The sequence below is a fragment of the Phymastichus coffea genome, unplaced genomic scaffold (genome assembly GCF_024137745.1).
Source record: "Phymastichus coffea isolate CEN01 unplaced genomic scaffold, Cenicafe_Pcof_1.1 PCOF00003, whole genome shotgun sequence".
NCBI lineage: Eukaryota > Metazoa > Arthropoda > Insecta > Hymenoptera > Eulophidae > Phymastichus > Phymastichus coffea.
The window spans coordinates 8,054,485-8,077,513 of NW_026706814.1; the positions used below are offsets into that span (position 1 = coordinate 8,054,485).

At 34.0% G+C, this 23,029-nt stretch overlaps 1 protein-coding gene across 6 annotated transcripts in view; it reads left to right on the forward strand.

Annotated features, from left to right (window-relative positions):
- The window catches only part of LOC131664074 (potassium voltage-gated channel protein Shaker), a 1,178,399-nt gene that overhangs the window by 127,633 nt on the left and 1,027,737 nt on the right, over window positions 1–23,029 (forward strand). For 4 of the 6 annotated variants that reach the window (XR_009301906.1, XR_009301907.1, XM_058934949.1 and 1 more), the window contains one exon: window positions 19,888–20,115. The exons of the other annotated variants lie outside the window; for them this stretch is intronic. Coding sequence is in view for 2 of the 4 variants with exons in the window: in XM_058934949.1 (XP_058790932.1) it covers window positions 19,918–20,115 (198 nt within the window). In the remaining 2 variants the exon portion in view is untranslated. The remainder of the gene's footprint in view (window positions 1–19,887; window positions 20,116–23,029) is intronic. 6 annotated transcript variants of the gene reach the window in all.

Genomic DNA, 23,029 nt, shown 5'->3' on the forward strand with positions numbered 1-23,029 from the left:
GGGGTAAATGATCCAGTGAATGAATGGTTTCATCAAAGAGGATAATAAAATGATCAGTTTGATATACGTACTATCGATAAAACATTTCTACGTAGTCCTTACGAGCTGTTAATTAATGAAACTACTACTGTTACATACCAGGGCTAACACAGAGAACCAGTTCTCAATGCTAATGAAATTCAAATCATCATCTTTGATGAAATTGGAAAATCTAATGGTTTAGTTGATGAGTAAAGGCTATAGCGGGTTAACAATGTTAAAATTGCCTAAGAATGAATCGTTATCGGGGATCAGCCATCCGAAAGAGCATATTTTGAGGCTCTCTCACCTAAATTTTCAGACTCCTAGGTGGCAATAGAGTGCCACAATCGTAAAAAACTGGTTTTTGTGAAAATAATTTGTCCTGCTTTACTGTTTGCTTAAAAAATTCTGAAAAAGTTCATGGATATTAAATTTTTTACTAGAAAATAGCCCGATTTTATCAGATTCTTTGGATAAAAATAGGAGTCAGAAAAAATTATTGAAATTTTCACAGATTTTTTAGATTATGAAGGTCATATTTGGCTAACATCTACATAATCATTTTTCATGTATTTTTTCCCGTACTTTCGAATACTATTATTTAAATTATCATATTTTCACCGAAACATGCTCAAAAACTGAAAAAACCGTTATTTTCCGGGTTTTTCCCATGTTTTTAGCACATAACCTCAAAATTAGATACTTCACTAGGTACTAAAACACCTAAAAATACTCCAGGACTCTTTTTCTGTATACAAGAATACCAAAAAGTAGTTTAGGAAAATTTACCAACTCCTAAATGTTCATAAAGTCAAATATTACTTCCCTGGAACTGCAAAGAGCCTATTCAGGCAACTTCAAGTACAGAAAAACTCCGTATCATTTTGAAATTATTAATTATTATAATGAAATAATATCCCTGAGTAAGTAAGTATATAATTATAGTAGAAATTAGAATAATGTTTATAAAAAATATAAATATGTGCATTCAATTTGTTCATGAAATGTATTGTCAATGTAAATGTGATAAATCCATATCAATTAAAATTTACAAGAACTTTAACATTATCAATTTTAATTTCAATACGAGGTGTTTTCAAAAAGTACCCGGAATTATCGTTTCTCCAAAAAAAAATGTATTTATTCGTTTATATCAATGTAGTCCCCTTCAACGTAATCCCCCCCCCCCCCCAGATATAATACACTTATGCCAGCGTTTTTTCCAATCTTCGAAGCTATTCACTTTTTGGTATGTCCTTGAGCACTCTCAGAGATTCGGCCTTTATTTCTTCAATCGAGGAAAAACGTCGTCGTTTCATGGGTCTCTTCAACTTTGGGAACAGGAAAAAGTCACACGGAGTCACATCTGGTGAATATGGAGGTTGGGGCACGACTACGGTATTGTTTTTGGCCAAAAAATTACGAACAAGCAACGACGAGTGAGCAGGTGCGTTATCGTGATGCAAAAGCCATGAATTGTTTTTCCATAAATCGGGGCGTTTTTTTCGGATTGCTTCACGCAAACGTCGCATAACTTCAAGGTAATACTCCTTATTAACCGTACGACCTTGTGATAAGAACTCATGATGCACCACGCCCCTGCAGTCAAAGAAAACTGTAAGCAAAACCTTCACATTTGATCGAACTTGACGTGCTTTTTTCGCTCTTGGTGACGTTGAATGTTTCCAGGTGGACGATTGTGCTTTGGTTTCGACATCATAACCATACACCCATATTTCATCACCAGTTATGACCCTTTCAAGTAAACTTGGATCGTCGTTGACGTCGTTTAACAGCTCCTGAGCGATGCTCGTGCAATTGTTTTTTTGGTGAAAGTTCAGCAGTTTTGGAATGAATTTTGCTGCCACCCGTTTCATGCCCAAAACATTTGAAAATGTTATGACATGAGCCAATTGATATGCCAACTTCATCAGCAACTTCTCTAATTGTTATTCGGCGATCATTCAGAATCATTTTTTCCACTTTTTTCACATTTTCATCGATTGTTGACGTGCTGGGTCGACCGGAGCGTTCGTCATCTTCAACGTCTTCGCGGCCATCTTGGAAATGCTTATAACACTCGTAAACACTTGTTTTTTTCATAGCAGATTCACCATAAGTTTTTTGTAACATTTCACACACTTTGTTACACTTTATTTCATTTTTTACGCAAAATTTAATACAAATTCTTTGATCCATTTCTTTTAAAAAACGAGAATCGCCGAGCTCATAAAAACACGTCAAACCTTAGCGACTACCGCAGACAAAGTAAACAGTGAATATAGCTGAAAATTTTATCATACTTCAGGGGCATGTATATCAACACAATAAAAAAAATTTTTGACAATCGGACTCTCCAGACCCGCGAAATTTAAAAATTCCGGGTATTTTTTGAACACACCTCGTATTATTCTTAATCTTCATCACTATCTTCATTTATAACTGGATCAATATCTATGGAGGAAAACAAATCAGAAAGAATTTTTGCTGGTCTAATAATTTTCGATTGATATCTAGCATTACTGAGATAGTATATAACTGCTGCGATATGTGAACAAGAGCCTACAGTTCGTAATTCGTTCGCACAGTCGCATACGTGTCGTAGAATACCGCTATAGCCGATTGAATTAAGCTTGTATTCAACGTAGCACTTATAGGTCGTACTATTTATATGCCTGGATCTTACTAATACTTTAATAATATTTGGTTTCAACTTAACATACTCCAAATTGATATTTTGATTATCATCCATTAATTCAGTCAGATAACAGACGGCTTGACCTATTTGATAGGTACCTGAAAAAAAAATCTTAAGATCCCGTTCAGTCATCTCCGGAAAGTCAGTTATTTCATTTGACGTTAGTTTAATCATAGTAGTAGATCGTCTAGACTATCTGGCTGTCGCAACTTCTGATGCCAAAGTATTTTCATCTTTATTACATTTCAGCATTCTTTCAATAATTATTTCTTGCAATCCATCTTCATCTTTATCGGTGTTCAAACGCTTTCCAAAACGGTTGTTGAGAAAACAAGCGATTCTACAATATGCGCCAGCTTTTGGTAGAAGCTTGTTATCCAACTGCTGGTGGAGAAGTTTATATTTTTTCCCGAGAATACCGTGAACGGCCTCTACTACCCATCTCAATTTTGTAACATAGACGAAATAAAATTATTCGATGATCCAGTCCGTAGTTTGAATAAAAATATGACCAAAGCTTGTGTAACGTCCCTAGAATGTGATGATCTCATGGAAACTAACAATTTACTTAACTCTTGTAATTGATTATCAGAGAGACTTGTAAAAGAAAATAATTGTTTCTCGCTAAGCTCTGATGATTTAATTTTATCTAAGAATGTTTGCGACGTTAAGTCTGATATTTCATACAGAAATGAACATATTTCATCTGCAGTTAAAAAACTTGTGTTACAGTATACTTGTATTAATTTTAGTTCATCTTGGAAAAATCGTTTTTTGATTAAATGTTTAGAACAAACGCGATTGCCATCTGGAATAAAAATTTTCAATTCATTGAAACATTGTAATCTTGCATTCGATAGCATAAGAATCAATTTATTTGTATCTTTACAGACACAACACACGCTATGAGAGGCAAAAGTTCTTTTAAAGGGTAGCTCAACAGTAGGTTTTATTTCTTTAGGATTATTTAATTTTACCTCGAAGACACTTCCCGAACTCTGTGAGCTAGGTACTTCCTGAGAACTCGTTGGCTGACTTTAGTCACTACTTGATGGTTGCTCATCAACTTTAGATTTTTTTGTACCAAAAAAAACAAGTCTTCTACATTTATCACAAAGTTTAGATCCAACACTGACATTATCTATATTTAATTGTTGAAGAACAGCTTCAACTTCACTTTCTAAATTAATAATCTTTAATTGTGTGGCTCTCTTACTTAGATTTTTTTTGGTCAATTGCAACATTGGTCAGTTGCATCAAAATTATCCATATTTTATGAAAAAACTGAAATGAAAAAATTGTAATATTTATTATGAGATTGTGCATATTATTAAAAAATTCATTGCTAATTTTTAAAGAAAAAGATGAAAAAATCTATTAAAGAGTCATCCTTGGTAAATATTTTAAGCATTTATATAAGATCTATGTCTACAAAAAAAATCACAGAATTAACATAGACGTTATTGTAAAAAAATGAACGAGTGGATTTACCACATAAATAGAAAAAAATTTTAATGTAGTCGGACAAGCTACTCAAAATTATGAGGCACCCCCAATTCCGCTTCATTTTATTTACGATTTTTAAGCTTTACAGAGCCTTGGAGTTTTGAATTTTTTAGTAGTCGTTCCCAATATTTTTTTTATTCAAAATTAATGTCTTTATAAACAAAAAAACCTCAATCCGATGTAGGTTTGATTCACTACAGAATTTTTTTGCAGATTTGAATTTAAAAAGTAATATTTTTTGTACCACGTAATATCGTCGATTTCATTATACTAGAAACACTCTACAAATGTTGTATCAATATATCATGGCATAATTCTTTCTTCCTTATATTTTTTCAACTTTCAAGTTCAATTGACAAAAATTTCAAATAGCTATAAAATTGTTCAAACCGCACACAAATACCGTCTAATTTTTATCATTCAAAAATCTTTCATTTACTGCATTTAAGGTCAATTTTTTCAAATACCTCTATTATTTTTAAATACATAAATCGCAGAAAAATATGTTTTCTATCAGTTTTAAACTAATTTGTTTTAAAAACAAAAATATTTGGGATATTCCAAGATTTTTTTTACATTTTTATGACCCAAACGAGTGAGACGTTTGGCGAAAAATTCAAGAGTAATTGTCAGTCCGCAAATGTATAGAAAGGCGGTGGATCTGTAATAATTTGGGGTTGTTTGTCAGGAAAAGAAACAGGTGACCTGCATTTTGTAGGAGGTACAATGAATAGTGATAAATATATCAATATTATGGTAAACTACATGCTTCCATCGAAAAAAGTAAATTATCATATCATTATATAGTTATAAATGATAACCACAAATGTAATATTATATTTTCTTCAATAAATTTCATCAAAAATGATGTTTGCCCTTCTTGATACCCAAAGATTGTAAAAATATTATGAAAATGTTGAAAAAAATCTTGGAATATCCCTTTTTTTCTTTCAAAATAAATTAGTGTAAAATGGATAGAAAATGTATTTTCCTGCAATTTATGTACACGATATTTAAAAATAATGGAGGTATTTGAAAAAAATTAACCTTGAATCATACGATGAATTTTTAGTTTATAAGATACTTTTAATTTACAAAAATTTCAATAGATTCAAATACTTACTTATATACTGCAAAATGACTCCGTTTTCTAAATTAATATAATGCTCTGTAACAATTGTAACGTTACTAATAATACTGTTATAATAATACAAAACAAAAATTTTTATCCATTAAGGTCGGTATGTATATACTGTTACTGACTTCGTTTTCTATTTGAAATGCAATCGTTACCACCAAGTACTTATAGGTGTTAATACGAGAATAATCTGTTGCGGAGGTAGCTTTTGCTGCTGCGAGTGCTGCGGTCACTCAACGGTCATCGTACGTGTCAAACGGATGGCGGATGAATGGTCGGACTATAGTCTATAGTCGAACGTACCCACAGAATTTTCGCAGAGAGCGAGTACGGACAGAAAAAAACTCAGCATGAAAAAACCGTCAAATATCGTAATTCATTGAAATCATTTTTAATATTATAGTCATAATTTCTTTAGATAATAATAATAATATTAATCATAATTATAATAATTTATATTATACCATCATACATGATTCATGAAACATCTATCCTCATTAAATTAACTGAATATCTCATTTTATTTAGATTTTAAATGTCTATATGGATATTTATTTATGAAATGTTATCAAAATATAATACATTTTTCAATTTTTGTTTTTTAACTTTTTTTGAAAAGCGCCTAACGGAATTCTTCAATTTTTGCCTTGAATGTCATGAAAATACAAACTTGAAATGGATCCACGTTCAGATTTGAGGTACATTTTTGTTCCATTTAAATAGTCAGAAGCGAACCGTCAGAATCGTCGGCCATGATTGGGCTAGATGACCAACGATTCGTTGTCATGCGCAGTAGGTTTACGTAGGCTCTTCTGGGAGGGAGAGGAGTACAGAAGCTCGGTAGTGCCATCGAGTGAGTGGGTAGGTCACTAACCAAAAAGTACTTTTTCTGAGGCCGACCTGTTAGCTCACCGCGTGATACTGAGCGTTTTTTCGAGCGACTTAGTAGGTCGTCGAGATAATTTGACGTAGCAGAAGACAACTGATGTTGTTGTGCTAAAACTTTCTCATAACCTCACAGAAGTAAATTCAATGTTTTTTTAATCATTAATGTGTAATATAATGTGTTATTATATTAATGTGTAATCCAAGTATGAAATCTCACAAGTTTTATTCAATGAAACTATGAATAAAGGGTTGTACCAAATACGTATGACTAAGTACGATAACTATAACTTGTGGATCACAAGATTGTCAATATAATAAGAGGCTCGTGAAAACAATGTCTAGCTTATATTGTTCAAACTATTTTAATTCAAAATGTTTTATAGCTTTAAGGTTTGAATTAATTTTAAGCAACAAAAATGTCTCAATCATAAATAATTGGTCTTGCTCTTTGAAGTTACAGGGAAGTAATATTTGACTTTATGAACTTTTAGGAGTTGGTAAATTTTCCTAAACTACTTTTTGGTATTCTTGTATACAGAAAAAGAGTCCTGGAGTATTTTTAGGTGTTTTAGTACCTAGTGAAGTATCTAATTTTGAGGTTATGTGCTGTAACGGTGCGGTTAATTTTTTGAATAGTTCGTGTTTATGCGAAATTCGCGAATAAACCTACCGTAAACAATCGAGACTTTCGTCTCGTTTCTCGCGAGTTCGCGAGACGTTGCAGACCTTGCACTGGTCTACTGTGCAGCGGCTAGCGCAGTTTTAAAACACGGGCTTACTCGTGTTTGCGGAGGCGGCAGGGTTCTTAATTTTGCGAGGAAGGTGTCAGCAAATAAGTGGGAGAGCCAAATGGTATTTTCAATAACGAAACAATAGACGTTTATTCATTAAATAAAAAGAATTAGAATAGAGAAAATTACAAATGAAGGCTCCTCGACGAGCAATATTCGAAAGGGAGAGAACGTTGGAACGTGAGAGAGAGAGTTGCTATATGATAAGAGCTGGCACTTACGAATATGCGCGTACGCTCGCAGATTTTCCAAAATGGATCGGCCGTCACACACTCACGACGCACGCTCTCGCTAACCACCTCCGGTTCGTTCTCCAGCACAGTATTTTCCGAGGTAATCGTATTCCTTGTTTCGCGATCTTCCCAAAAACGTCCGAGCTCGCCGCCAGCGTATCTCTTCTGCTCTCCCATCTCATCCCCGCCCAGCTCTCTCTCTCCAGCTTACCCTCTCTCTCATCTTGTTTACGTCTTCTCTCTCTCTCGTACAGTTGCGTAACTGTAAACAAGCTATACATATTACAAACTTCTATCGAATATTATATTATAGCTGGTGAGAGTATGACGATTTAAATTTCTTCGTCATAGTGCTAAAAACATGGGAAAAACCCGGAAAATAACGGTTTTTTCAGTTTTTGAGCATGTTTCGGTGAAAATATGATAATTTAAATAATAGTATTCGAAAGTACGGGAAAAAATACATGAAAAATGATTATGTAGATGTTAGCCAAATATGACCTTCATAATCTAAAAAATCTGTGAAAATTTCAATAATTTTTTCTGACTCCTATTTTTATCCAAAGAATCTGATAAAATCGGGCTATTTTGTAGTAAAAAATTTAATATCCATGAACTTTTTCAGAATTTTTTAAGCAAACAGTAAAGCAGGACAAATTATTTTCACAAAAACCAGTTTTTTACGATTGTGGCACTCTATTGCCACCTAGGAGTCTGAAAATTTAGGTGAGAGAGCCTCAAAATATGCTCTTTCGGATGGCTGATCCCCGATAACGATTCATTCTTAGGCAATTTTAACATTGTTAACCCGCTATAGCCTTTACTCATCAACTAAACCATTAGATTTTCCAATTTCATCAAAGATGATGATTTGAATTTCATTAGCATTGAGAACTGGTTCTCTGTGTTAGCCCTGGTATGTAACAGTAGTAGTTTCATTAATTAACAGCTCGTAAGGAACTAAGTTATTAGCTTCTTTAATGTACTGGCAACAACTTTGCATACTGCGCCATCTAAATGAACAATCTGAAAAAGAAAATTAAAATGTTAGTTGAATGTCAATAAGTGAAAAAATAATTGATTCAGCGAATAATAAACTTACACGTCCAATCCTAATTTCATTTTCATATCCTTTAATCAATGGTTTACCCGATACCAAGCAAACGATTCTCTTGATACTGCCATTGCTCAAGGTAAATTTAAATAAGTCATATTTCTTCTTGCTGCCAACTACTGTAGGTGCATGCAGTTCATCGACAAATTCCACAAGTTCACTATAATACAAAGATAGAATTCATAAAATTGTTACATACAATTAAATATGTTTATTTAAACATAAACCACTTACATTGTCTCATCTCTGTCCTTTAATTCGTTGAAATCTTCGTCCCTACTGTATGGTAGTACTTCCCCCATGTCCCTCTTGAATATAATGACGTTGAAAAATAACGTAATTTTTTAACGTCATTCCTCATGTCAGGATTTGGGACAAATATCACGTCATTTTTTAAAATTCAATTTGACTGAAGCATAATGACGTCATTTTCCCCAATTTATTATTTCAAATCGAATAGAATGACGTCATTTTTCCCAATTTCTTATTTCCAATCGAATAAAATTACATCAATCATTTCCTCCGAATGACGTATTTTCATAGAATAACGTCATTTTTCCCAATTTCTTATTTCCAATCGAATAAAATGACGTCATTAATTTCCTACGAATGACGTATTTTCATAAATGACTTCATTTTATGCTTGCAAATAACGTTTTTTCGGAAAGTGACGTGATTGTCCATGCATTTTTACTATTGTGAATAAAATAACGTCATTTCTTCCGCACAATGTAATATTTACAAAAATTGATGTTATTATCGTAACATCATTATTTCGAATCAAACTTTTCTTAAAAAATAACGTTGGTTTCTGTACATGTAAAAAATTTATTTATTTAATATAGTTTATTCTGTTGGATATTAATATTTACTATTTTCCAAATACAATTTTTGTTGTGTAACACAAATATACATTGCTCAATAAGAGTATACATTCGGAATTGGACTCAAGTATCTTTCATTATTACAATTCATATACACGCAAACTTTGTCTAAAGTATTGGTATTGATAGCTCTCATTTCTTGATACATAGTTATTCTTTTAATGGGAAATTCACGAAAATTATCATAATTTTGAATAATATCTGTTACATTAACGATTTTACATATAGTATATTCCTGCATGTTTATTCTGTCGACGATAAAAAAAAATATTTGTACAAAATATCGATTGTTTTTGCGAATGAATTATTCGATCTTAATCTTATTGTATTGCATGATAAGTAGGTAATTTCCATCTTTACAAGTTTTTTATAAACTATAGCTGCATCGGTTAAATTTAGTACTCTTACCCATCGAGGTTTTGGCCGAGAAAATGTGCCAAAATACCTGCCAATATCAGTTTGTAATACTTTTGAACATTCCTTCACGTCTAAATAATGAACATAATTACGAATGTCTGAATCGGGATTGTGTTGCAGCATGAATTTCGTTAGTACCCAATCGCTCTTTCTCATACTAAGAATTCTAACAATTTGATATAAAACACCTTTGGCCGCCTTTATCATATTTACAATTTCTCCGTTGCCATTCTCGAAACCGTACCCAGAATGGCAGTACAAAGGACCCCAGTTAATAACACTTTGTGCCGCGTGGAGCAATTGATGCACGTTAAACGTCATTACACTTCTTGAATAGTAAAATTCAGTTAAGGTAACAAATATTCTCAATAAACGATGTACTTCACCTATTTCATTTCGACTTATATTACTTTTTAACAGAATATGATAAGCTCTCACCAAGTAAGATCAGTGTATAGCATAACACCTTATTCGGGGAATCATAAAAAGAGCAATAGTACTGTAATAAAGGATCCATATTTGCTGTTTTTTATAGAACGACAATTACGCATAAGCTTGCTAGGAACTGTTAAGGTTCTTAGCATATTATCGATAAGATCAATTTCAGCATTTATTAATGAATAAGGCATGTAACTAGAATCAATCCAATATTTAAGAAATTGCTTACGAACTCCTAAATCAAGGAAATGCATAGAATCAGGAACTAAACCAGCTATAATATCGAACTGATTTAAACGAGTAAGCACCGATTCATTAACAATGCCATTAACAGCTTCTCTAGTATCAACGGCCTGTCGTGCATCTCGTACAGTATCCACATGATTTATTTCATTTAATGGTTCGTCTAACAATATATACTTAATGCTACCGCCTCTTCTTATCGCAATGTAATAACCTGGATGCAAACACCAGTTACATCCAAAATATCTATTAAACTGAGTAAGACCTTGCATTGGCGCCCGAGCAACTGAATCGTCACATGAGCAGATAGTATACACATAAATAGTATGAAGTGCGCCTCTTATATTAATGTTACTCCTTGATCAGAGAGTATATTCATTTGCAAAACAAATGGATCTAAGAATATATTCATATTCGGTTTGTTTCTTCCAAACCACAAACTACACACGAATGCATGCGATGTTTTTACTTTGAAAGGTAACTCATTTATTATTATTTGTATAGGCCAAACCGAAAAGGCAGAGCTTTCAAAAACAGGTGATCCATCGGTATTAAACGTTACAGTTATAAATTGATCTTTTCGGTTATTTGGTAAGGAATTTCTTAATTTTTTATACAGCAAACCACTGTGACATCCAATTATATCCTCTGAATCATCTGCTCTTGCTTCGACTATAGATTCCTAATAACCCCAATTATTTTCAAGATAATGAACAATTTCATTCTCCGGATTAATTATGCAAAACATATCTCTGTACGTGGGATCTGTTAAACAAAAATCTAAATTACAAGGCTCGCAAAGTGCTCGATGATCCTGTTCCTTATGAAACTGTGCAACGTAGTTCTTACAGATGGGGCACAGCGCACGATATTCAACATTATCTTCAAAATTAAACATTTGATCAATTAGATAACGCGATTGTGGTAAAACTGTCGTATCGAAAAATATGTTTAACATCTTGAAAATATCTGCTATTGCAGTTTGCGGCAATTTATAAACTAAAGAAAACTTTGAAACTGCTAAAAAAATCTCGGCTTTCGATACATTCACTCTAGCATTGATGATATCATGTACTACATCGTCATTGTTTAGCGTTTCATGTAAACGATTTTGCGGTGCATTTGGATTTTGTCCTTCCAGAATACGTCGATACTCGACAAAATCATCATCACTCGCGTCGTCATCATCTTGCTCGCTGAGCAGCTGTTCACGTACATTTACTCTTTGGTGACCCTTAAAAATTACATTACATATTTATTAATGGAATGAATTTTCTAGTATGTTAAAAGAAGTATGGAATTGTCTCAAAATTGCTCCTTAAACTACAAAAGGCTAGCAGCGTTAAATAAGTAATTTGAAAATATTTTATGCTGTGAATAACGTCATTATAAAAAGGAAGTAACATGATTATATTTTTGAAGAAAGTAATATTTTTAGAAAATAGCGCTATCCATGCTATAAGAGAGTGATGAAGAATGCAGCCTCTATTGATTGTGTTTCGTCAAATGAAATAGCAATTATTACTTGATTGGTCTAAAGATGTCATGTACAAAATTGACTCGATATTTCAAATATGTTTCTTTAGATTTGAAATGATCTATTATTATTATTTACCATAAATAAAGAGAATCAGAGAGACAGAGAGACAGACAGACACCCTATTGAAAAAATCCAGCTGGAAATCCAGGCTGGATTTCCACATGGATATCCAGGTAGATTTCCAGGTGGATTCATATGGATTTCATATGGATTTCCAGGCTGGATTTCTATATGGATTCCAGATGGATTTTTTTGGAAATCCAAGTGGATTTATCAATGTGGATTTGACGTGAAGTACAATTTCAAAAAATGAATAAATAACGTATTGGTTATCAGTGTATAAAATTCTACTAATAGATTCTATGGAGGATGAATTATAAAAAAAACAACAAAAAAAAGTGTCTTGACTAAGGCTTGAACCCGGGATCTTTATATTATCAGACTTGTCCTTTACCACTTTGCTATCGATGACTGTTGGGATGCATTCGTTTTCTTTCCTATATCACGTGCAACTTGAAAGTTGCGAATAAGCCATATTTCTACTTATTGTATTGTTCATCTCTGATTATATGCATGAGTTTCAAATTAAGGACGTCGTCTGGTCCATTTCAAATAATGACAGAATTTACTGAAACTCAAACTGATCATCGTTTGAAGTCTTCTGTACTCACACCAGTTTTTTTGGGACATATAGTATAGTACTACATAAAGAGAAATATGATGTTTAACATGTGCTCTTATGAGACGGCATCGAAATTATACGTAAAAAAATAAGTGCACTTATGGGGCAGTGTCAAAACTATAAGAAAAAAATGTAAGCTGCTAACGTCGAGACTGCGATGATGACTTAAGAGAGCCTTCTTATAATAAGGAAAAAAAAGTAAAAATAATGAGCGTTAGACTCGCAGGGTACTTCGGTTGTGGCTCTCGTGGTTTACCTGTCTGAGTTGTAGCGCTGTTACAGATTACGGTTTTCTTTCTAAAAGAAAAAAATTAAAATAATAAGCCTAAAACTCGCAGGGTATAGGGTTAGAAAAGAAAAGCACTAATCTGAAACAACGCTACAACTAAGAGAGGTCAAACTCGAGAGCCAAAATCCAAGTACCCTGAACCCTGCAAGTTTTACGCTACATATTTTTTCTCACGCTCCCGGTGAAATATAAAATTTTACGCTCGATATTCTTACACGCATTTTCCATTAAGAAAAAAAAAATAGAGCCGACGCTACACCTACGCCGGCTATTTCCGGGAGCCGATACCAAACTAACCTGGACCCGCCGAGTTTTACGCTCATAATTTTCTATTTTTTCCTGTAGAAAAAAAAACACTAATTTGAAACAACGCAACGACTCAGAGAGGTAAACCACGACAGTCATAACCCAAAAATCTTGTACCCTGCGAGTTTTACGCTCATGATTTTTACTTTTTTCTTAAAAAAAAACACTAATCTAAAACACCGCTGTAATTTAGACATGCAAACCACGAGAGCTAAAATCCAAGAACCCTGTACCCTGCGAGTTTGGTGCTCATATTTTTTTTTATGTTATACCTAATATTTCGTAAGTATACGTTATATTTTCTGTAGGTATTTCTATAAAAGCAAATAATTTTTGAATAAATAGAGCTAAATTTCTTAAAATTTTGTTGTTGATCTTGATCAACAATTAAAAGCCGAGATCAAATTCTTCAGAGTGAACAAAATTTGTTCAAGAAGAAAGAAAAACTCGTGTAAAAGTCTGGAGCATAAAACTCGGCGGGTCCAGGGTGGTTTGGTTTCGGCTCCCGGAAATAGCCGGCGTAGGTGTAGCGTCGGCTCTATTTTTTTTTCTCAATGGAAAATGCGTGTAAGAATATCGAGCGTAAAATTTTATTTTTCACCGGGAGCGTCAGAAAAAATATGTAGCGTAAAACTTGCAGGGTTCAGGGTACTTGGATTTTGGCTCTTGAGTTTGACCTCTCTCTGTTGTAGCGTTATTTCGGATTAGTGTTTTTCTTTTCTAACCCTATACACTGCGAGTTTTTGGCTCATTATTATAATTTTTTTCCTTTGGAAAGAAAACCGTAATCTGTAACAGCTCTACAACTCTGACAGGTAAACCACGAGAGCCTGCGAGAACCGAAGTACCCTGCGAGTCTAACGCTCATTATTTTTACTTTTTTTTCCTTATTTTCAGAAGGCTTTCTTAAGTCATCATCCCAGTCTCGGCGTTAGCAGCTTACCTTTTTTTCTTATAGTTTTGACGCTGCCCCATAAGTGCACTTATTTTTTTACGCATAATTTCGATGCCGTCTCATAAGAGCATATGTTAAACATCATATTTCTCTTTATGTAGTACTATACTATATGTCCCAAAAAACTGGTGTGAGTACAGAAGACTTCAAACTATGATCATTTTGAGTTTCAGTAAATTCTGTCATTATATGAAATGGACCAGACGACGTCCTTAATTTGAAACTCATGCAAATAATCAGAGATGAATAATACAATGAGTAGAAATATGGCTTATTCGCAACTTTCAAGTTGCACGTGATATAGGAAAGAAAGAGAATGCATCCGTACAGTCATCGATAGCAAAGTGGTAAAGGACAAGTCTGATAATATAAAGATCCCAGGTTCGAGCCTTGGTCAAGACACTTTTTTTTTGTTGTTTTTTTTATAATTCATCCTCCATAGAATCTATTAGTAGAATTTTATACACTGATAACCAATACGTTATTTATTCATTTTTTGAAATTGTACTTCACGTCAAATCCACATTGATAAATCCACTTGGATTTCCAAAAAAATCCATCTGGAATCCATATGGAAATCTAGCCTGGAAATCCATATGAAATCCATATGGAATCCATATGAATCCACCTGGAAATCCACCTGGATATCCATATGGAAATCCAGCCTGGATTTCCAGCTGGATTTTTTCAATAGGGCAGACAGACAGACAGAGAGACAGACAGACAGACAAACAGACGGACAGGCTTTAGCTAAAGAAAATTAACAAACTATATATTTTTAAGCACACTTATTGCATTTTATGTTAATCATAATGTAAAATGTTGTAATCAAAAACCGTTTATTACATAAATCCCTTTCGGGGCAAAATTATTAAAAATGGATTGTGTATGCCCTGCTCAAAAAATGACTTTATTGATAACATTATTAATGACGTAATTTATAATGATATTCAACGTGTTTGGAATTAGAAGGTTTAATAACGATATTACAAAATAACGTTATTTTTTCACCAGCAATAACGAGATTTTCAGAGAATAACGTTATTTTCTATCTACAGTAACTTTATATTTTCACTGTGCAATAACGGTATTTTCCACTTTAAAATAACGTCATTAAAAATATTTTTCAGATTTACAAAATTTTTTTATATAACAATAACTGTTTCCAAGATCTTATTTAAACAAATAATATCCAACTGATGCAATAGGCTTTAAAAATAAATATAAAAAAATAAAAAGAAACGATCTCGCGGAGGCTTGAACCCACGTCCTTCATCCCACTAGTCTTTTATTTTATACTACTTTGCTATTGATGACTGTTGCGGTATGATGCCCATTTATTGTACATTGTTACGTTGAGGACGAGTCAAACTATTTTATGGCGATAAAATTTGAATTTTTTTATGGAAGGGGAGTTCCCGTAAATAAAAGCAGTAGTCATTTCATAGCTGACTTTAATCTCAGTTTCGCACTTACCCCTTCTGGGATTAACCCTCTATCGATTAGTTTTTATGTATTTTGTGCTATAAAAGAGAACGCAAAACAATTGTAACAGGGACTCTTATTTGAGAGTTATACCTAATCCACGTCCATCTTTGGGTTCTGAGGTACGAGTTTCTGGACCAGTTAAACTGCAGGTAAATTATTTAATTATTACTTATTCACTAGGTATTTTAGATACGTTACCGCCCTGCTTTCGTTTGAGTCTCGCACCCGTGGTAAAACGCTTACGCGTTGACCGAAAAGAGACAGTCGCGTCTGAGTAATTCTTGTCAATTCGCGGCCGTTACGTGAGACGTAATAATTGGGGACTCCTCCGGGTAAATTTTTTTAACGAAAAGCAGGATTAGGCAAAAGTAAATTTTTTTTTACAAACATGGCTACGGGAGCCGATTTGAAAGACAAACGAAATGAGGAAGCACTATTAATATTAAGAAACTGCATAGGAAAAGTAAATCCGAATTTTATAACTAGTAGAGAACCAACATTACTAGAATGTATAAAATTTCTGCATGCTCGTCAAGATTTAGATTTCGAGTTAGAGGGCAAAAAACAACAACAACTAGAAAAATTAATAAAAATTTTAGAACATTATATAAACGAACAATTAATAAGGAATTCATGTCGAGATCCACTTTTACTACTCATTGTAGAAGAATTAACAAAACGTAATATAAGTCCAAAAGAAATTTTAGTCGCAGTAAATCGTACTGACAAACTAGTACAATTTGAAAATAAATTTGAGCCAATAATTGAATCAAAAGGGGAAATAACGGAATACGAGTCTGTGATGTTCGTATCACTTATAAATAATAATTCGAACTCTCGTATCCAGCTAATGAGTAAGAATTTGCTTCTAATAAAGTTACTCTACTTGTTGAAAAAATAAATAGATAGATCAAATAGACTTCACTAATAATAACAAATTGATAAATCAAATATATAATAAATATGTATAATATTTGAAGGAAAATCAGACTATGTCCTAGTTTCTTATGGTGCGAATTGTCCCATAAGCAGGGCTAAAGTCTTTCTTGGATAGAATATAATTCGGCCCAAGTTTCTTATAGCGCGAGCTGTTCTATAGGAGGGTGGTCCGATAAGTACTTAGCCTACAAAAGAAAAACAAAAATTTTGGAAAAGTGGGGTTTTATTTTTCAACATAGTCTCCTTTTAGTTCGATACACTTGGCCCAGCGATGATCCAACTTCTTTAACCCGTCTGAATAATACGTTTCCTCGAGGTCTGAAAAGTAAGCTTCCGTAGCAGCGATTACCTCCTCATTCCACTCAAATTTCTGCCCGGCGAGTGACTTTTTCAAGTTTGGAAACAAAAAGAAGTCGCACGGGGCTAAATTTGGAGAATTGGAGAATACGGTGGATGGGGCAGCAGTTCGTAGCCTAATTCTACCAATTTGGCCATAGTTTTTTTTTCTTCGCCAAATGGGGCCGTTTTTCTGCAATTCGATGTCGAATCGGCCCAATAATTCGGCATAGTACAGCCCTGTGACCGTTTTGCCCCTCTCCAGGTAGTCGATGTAGATCACATCTTGTGAATCCCAGAAAACGGTGGCCATCACCTTTCCGGCCGATGGGTTAGGTTGGGTTGGGTTGGGTTGGGGCAGTCTTAGCCTTCTTCGGAGCACTTTCACCGGGTAAAGTCCACTGTTCCGACTGTTCCTTGGTCTCTGGTGTATACCAGTGGATCCATATTTCGTCGACTGTCATAAAACGACGCAGAAACTCCTGCGGATTGCGCTTAAACAGCGTCAGACATTGCTCTGAAGTTGTCTCACGGTTGCGCTTGTTGTCCGGAGTGAGCAAACGCGGCACCCATCGCGCCGATAGCTTTCTCATGCTCAAAATTTCATGTAGGACATGACCCACGCGGTCTTTTGAGATGCCTACAATCTTAGCTATCTCACGCACCTTCAATCGTCGATCTGCCAATACGAGATCGTGAATTTTTGTCACGTTATCCTCCGTGATAGCCGTTTTCGGAGCACCTGGACGTGGCTTTTCAAAAATCGACGTGCGACCACGTTGAAACTCGTTAAACCAATTTATGACGGTCGCCATCGAAGGAGAAGAGTCACCGTACACAACATCCAAGCGCTTTTTGATTTCGCTGCGCAATTTCCCTTCCAAAAACAAGAATCGAATAACCGATCGATACTGCTCTTTTTCCATTTTTCAAAAATCAACGGACACACTTGCTTTCACACGCTCTCAAAAATAAACTACAACTCCGATCCGGCTAAAATCTTGACAGTAACCATCGAGAAGGTTGTACTACGTGATAGAATATTTCTTTTGCGAGAGTGGCGCCATAGAGCGGTGAAGCTAAGTACTTATCGGACCACCCTCGTAAAAAAGTATGCGTAGAAAACATTTTGAGACAATCAGCGAGATTGAAATGTATTTAGATCACCTTTTCGTATCAGATAAAACTTTCAACCAATTATCTGGTGAGCTGGCTATGCTCAAGCAAAAAGCCTCAGAAAAGGTATAATGTCGTATTCTTAAATCAATTAGAAAAGGATAAAATCAAGTTTTTCATCCGCGCCTATACTGGGTGATTAAAGCGCGAATGGGACAGGCAAAAAATCTTGAAGAAGCAACAGCAAAAGCAGTAGAGATTGAACGCGATTTCGCAATACAGGAACCCAACAATCGCAACCAGACAGTAAAAGTACTTGCAGAAGCAAAAAAAGAATAAGCAAACATTAAAAGTGTAAAAGTGGTAAAAACCGATAACTCGAAAGTATGTCAAATTTGTAAATTGTCAAATCATTTAGCAGATACGTGTTTTTACCGTAATAATGGCAGTACAACATTTAGAAATGAAAGATTCAATAGTAACGAAGGCCAAAAGCAAATGAATAGTCAAAATTCAGCCAATAGAGAAAGAATGAACCAGCAAGTAGCTCCACCCCAAGCAAATCAGAACTCTGCACCAAAAAATCAATACCAGGGAAATTTTAATTCTGATAATCGCCGACCAGGAAATCCAAACAGAGATCCGACTATTTGTAATTATTGCGGTATTAAAGGTCACTGGAAAATAAGATGTAACAAAAGAATTTTTAACGAACAAAAGAAACAACAGGGAAATGCCGGTGGTTTCCAGGTGGAAGGCGCGACCGGGGAAACAACCAGCCAAACAGAGCGCCGAGCTTAAGTAAGAATACAAAGAAATTAGAAGTAACGAAAAGACTGGTATTGCTAAACTTGAATAGTAAGTCAGCAACTTTCATTTTAGAAGATAAAAATCAAAATATCAGTCTGGAATTCACTTACAAATTTACTTGTCCATTTAGCTAGAACTCCTGCTGAAGAACGGGAACAAGATAAGAATCAAAATAAAATCGAGCGAGGAACAGTGGTCAAAACCACTTATATAAACGCCCCTCCAAATTCCCTATCTACTCCAAGTTCCTCGGGCGCACTAGCATTGAAAGCGAAAGTAATCGAATGTACCTTTAAACCCAACACACAACAGGTAGAAAACAGATTAATAGATACTAGACTGTATTCCGTATTACAAGAGCCTTGCATTCGGTCAATTCCTCCAAGGAATAAACGAGCTCCTTCAGATAGGGACGAATTAAAAAAATTGGTATTAAAATTAGATTTGTCATCATGAGTGATTCAGAAAAAATCGAAGTACTAGAAAATCTAATTTGTATGAAGACAAAATTAATATGTATGGCTCAAAGAAATAACGAATCAACTCATAAATTTAGAAAAAGAGCCATAAACTTATTAAAATCATACAAGATTGCAGGCCATTTAGCTCAATTATAGTTAGGTGAAGTAACAGACACTATGGAAGAAAGAGAACAATTAGCAACGATGTGTTTTGTTGAATACCTAAACAAAGGCATAAAAAGATATATGTGTCAATACAAATTTTATAATTCATTACAGCAGGCAGTTGCACACGCTGAACAAATTAGCAACAATCTAAATGAATTAGAAAATATTTCAAACGCAACAGATTTAGCAGCTAATCAATATCAAAACATTCAAAGATCTTTTTTTTAATCACATAATGTATTTGATTCATTAGATAAAAATTGTAAAAGGGTATTTAAAAAAAATTGTAATAGCGATAATACACAACCTAACCCAAGCATGGATTAACAATAGTGTATTTGACGTTAATGGTCCTATAAGCTTGTATAAAAAAAAAATATATATATAATTTATCGAATAATAATTGTAACCTATATCGAATTGCAGTTTGCAGAACACACAAAAAAAACAAATAAGATGAAAAAAGCAGCAATCTGCCTGTATTTTCTTCTCGGATTTATGGCAGTTAGGGGACGAGAAGAAAACTCCGTCGTACATCTGATTGAAGACAGTGCAGGGATTGCGTTTCATAAAATTGAACGTATAGCCTTTACGTGTGAAAATTGGAGTTTACTAACAACCATTGACATGCAACACATTTTCATTTGGAACGAGGTACTTACTAATCAAGTAACTACTTTAAATAACATCTTTATAGAAGATAATGTATCCAACATAGAAGCAAGTTCGATTATAAAGCATGTTATGGTTGATCTGCGGGATATTAATCATGTTGACGATTCCCTGAATCATCTTGTCAACACTTTGCATGTTGACAAAATTAAGGGGGGAGGAAAATCTTTATCTTTTCAAAACAGTTACGTATTGAGTAATACAAAAAAAGTTATAGAAAGAGTAACTAACATGCGTATAAACGATCTATCTTATATTGTGGGCGCTGAACCGAACACTTATTTCTTTGATAATGGCCTGCATGAACAAATTAAATCAGTAAACTCGAAAAGTGACTATATTAAAAGATGCGTGCAACTGTTAAAACAGAACTCGAACATAACAGACAAAAATCAGGCCACTAATTTCCACAAAACACTTTCACTCATTAAAGAACTACAACATGAAAGCAAAGAAATTATGTTATTAATGGTTGAAATGTTTAAATATAATAAATATTTATTAGCTATGCACATGAAATTGAAAAGACATCACTTTTAAAATCTATTGTTAAACCTAATAATATTAATACAGCAAATATTACTGACATAGCACAGTAACATTTTATGATGTATAAGAAAATACTAATTGTAGAAATAATACTACCGGTCATAGATGCCGAACAGTTTGTCGTGTACAAAATGATGTCTTTTCCAGTTTTTCAACAATCTGAGATAAACAAGTCAATCGCTGCATACATTGAACCGCGGAATGATTACATTGTTGTATCAGAAACTAATAATTCATATTTCTTTATGAGTGAAACGACCTTTGAATTATGTAACATCGTAAAATATTATAGAATATGTAGTGTAGAATTAATAGAAAATACCAAAGCATCTTGTGAGTTCAACATGCTAATAAAGCCAAAAATCAAAACTTTATATAAATGTAATGTTAAATTAAGTCAAGACGAAGATTATTTCCTAATCAAAACTGCTAGCAGTCATCTCTGGTTATTCTCAACCAGAGAATATGATTCATTAAAAATTAAATGCACTAACAAATTGATATCTATTCCGAAGCTTTCTTTTGGTATAATTGAACTCCCAAGGTCTTGTGACATATGGGACGATGGAAAAATATATAGAGGTGCGACCGGCAATAAAATAATAACAAATCTAATTATTCCGCCTTTTCGAATGACTCTTTTAAATATAGACCAGCGGTTACACAGTACAACTAAAATTGAGATAAAACCGATCAATACCCCAACAACAAAAGTAGAATCAAAAACAACTAACTTGTCAACTTGGAACCTTATTTGTATCAGCATTGCAATTTTATGTTTAATTATAAGCTCTCTAATTATGTTTATAGTATATCACTATGTCAACAAAAAACAAAGTATAAGAGGCACTACAGTAAGCGAAACATATATACCAATGTCGAAATTAGATATCGGGTTTAGATACGATTTTACGGGACCACCGTTTTACGAGATACCCCGCATACCTCCTAAAAAGGTTCATGACTATGAAAATATGTTACCAACTCTATTAGAATCAACCCAGGATGAAGAACTAAAGGAAGAATCGTCTGAACAAATAGGAATCGAAAGCTCAGAATCAATAAACATCAAAGAATAAATAAGTATACCTGTTATTGAGGGAGTCAAACAGCCAGTTGCAGTTTTAGTATTCATATGAAATATTTAGCTTTGCGGGGAACGCTATTAGGCCAGGTGTGGGTAATAAAGCTTTCCTAGTGTGACTAGAGTAGGTCATAAATTGTAAAATGGTAATCATCCAGGAACATAAAAGTAGAAAGAAAGAGGTAGGGAATTAGAAAAAATCACTATTAAAACGAATGGAGTAAGAGAAAATTAGTTAGTCTATAGAAAACAGATCAAGCAATTAATATAATCCAGTGAAAAATGTACGCTCAGTGTGTTTCCATCAAACTCATAAGTGAAAGAAGATTTTGCCACGGTTTTCTCTTTAACGAGAAAGGTGTTATGCAACGAAACCCTCTAGGACTGTTCGAAACGAGTGAAAACTACTGTTGGATACCCGAACCGTTCCATAGTTATCGCTGGGGAGCTTGCCGCTGGTTGAACAAAACAGCAAGTGAATACGGATACAAAGTGCGGATCTTACAGCCAACGTACACGTATTAATTAATCGGAGAAATAATATATAATAACTCATCAAAATTTCAAGAAATATGCAAGGAAAGTGTAACGAAGATGGGATACTCACTGCTAGGTCCAGTAATACCAGGACTCACAGTGACACAATAGCAAGCCAGAGGCAAACGTTTTACATTAAGAAACAATAATGAGATATTTCAATATCCGGAATATCTTACAGTAACAAAGGATAGTTTATTCAGGAGCCAAAATTTACTATTTCAAACCGTGAGTGCTGATATCTTCATTCAGCATCTGTTTAAGATAAATTATGGTAGTCTTAATACAGATAACCGACTTACGTTTGGATATTGTGCAGGGTGTCAAGTACCATTATTAGCAGTACGTAATTGTCGTTACTGCACGTTAACTTAATTTACGTTAAGTTAAATGTTTGCATTTAAGCAAACAGTGTGAGGACGTATTGATGCAAATTTTGGAGTGCCCCTTTGCCGAACATCGGAAGTCGTTAGAAAATGATGACGAAAGGTGCCGATTCCATCAAGGAGGTAGTGAATTAATTCAGGCGTGGAGTAGGTAAGTAGATCAGTTATTTTCAGAAAACAGTAACTATTGGCTAAATCTTAGTGAATAAATTTTTTTTTTTAGGGGGCTAATTTTATGTACAAATAGAAATAAATAAATAAATTATTATTAGAGTGAATTTATACTGCAATTTCCTGGCAAGACTCCTCCAAATACAGTTGATATATAATACACTAAATT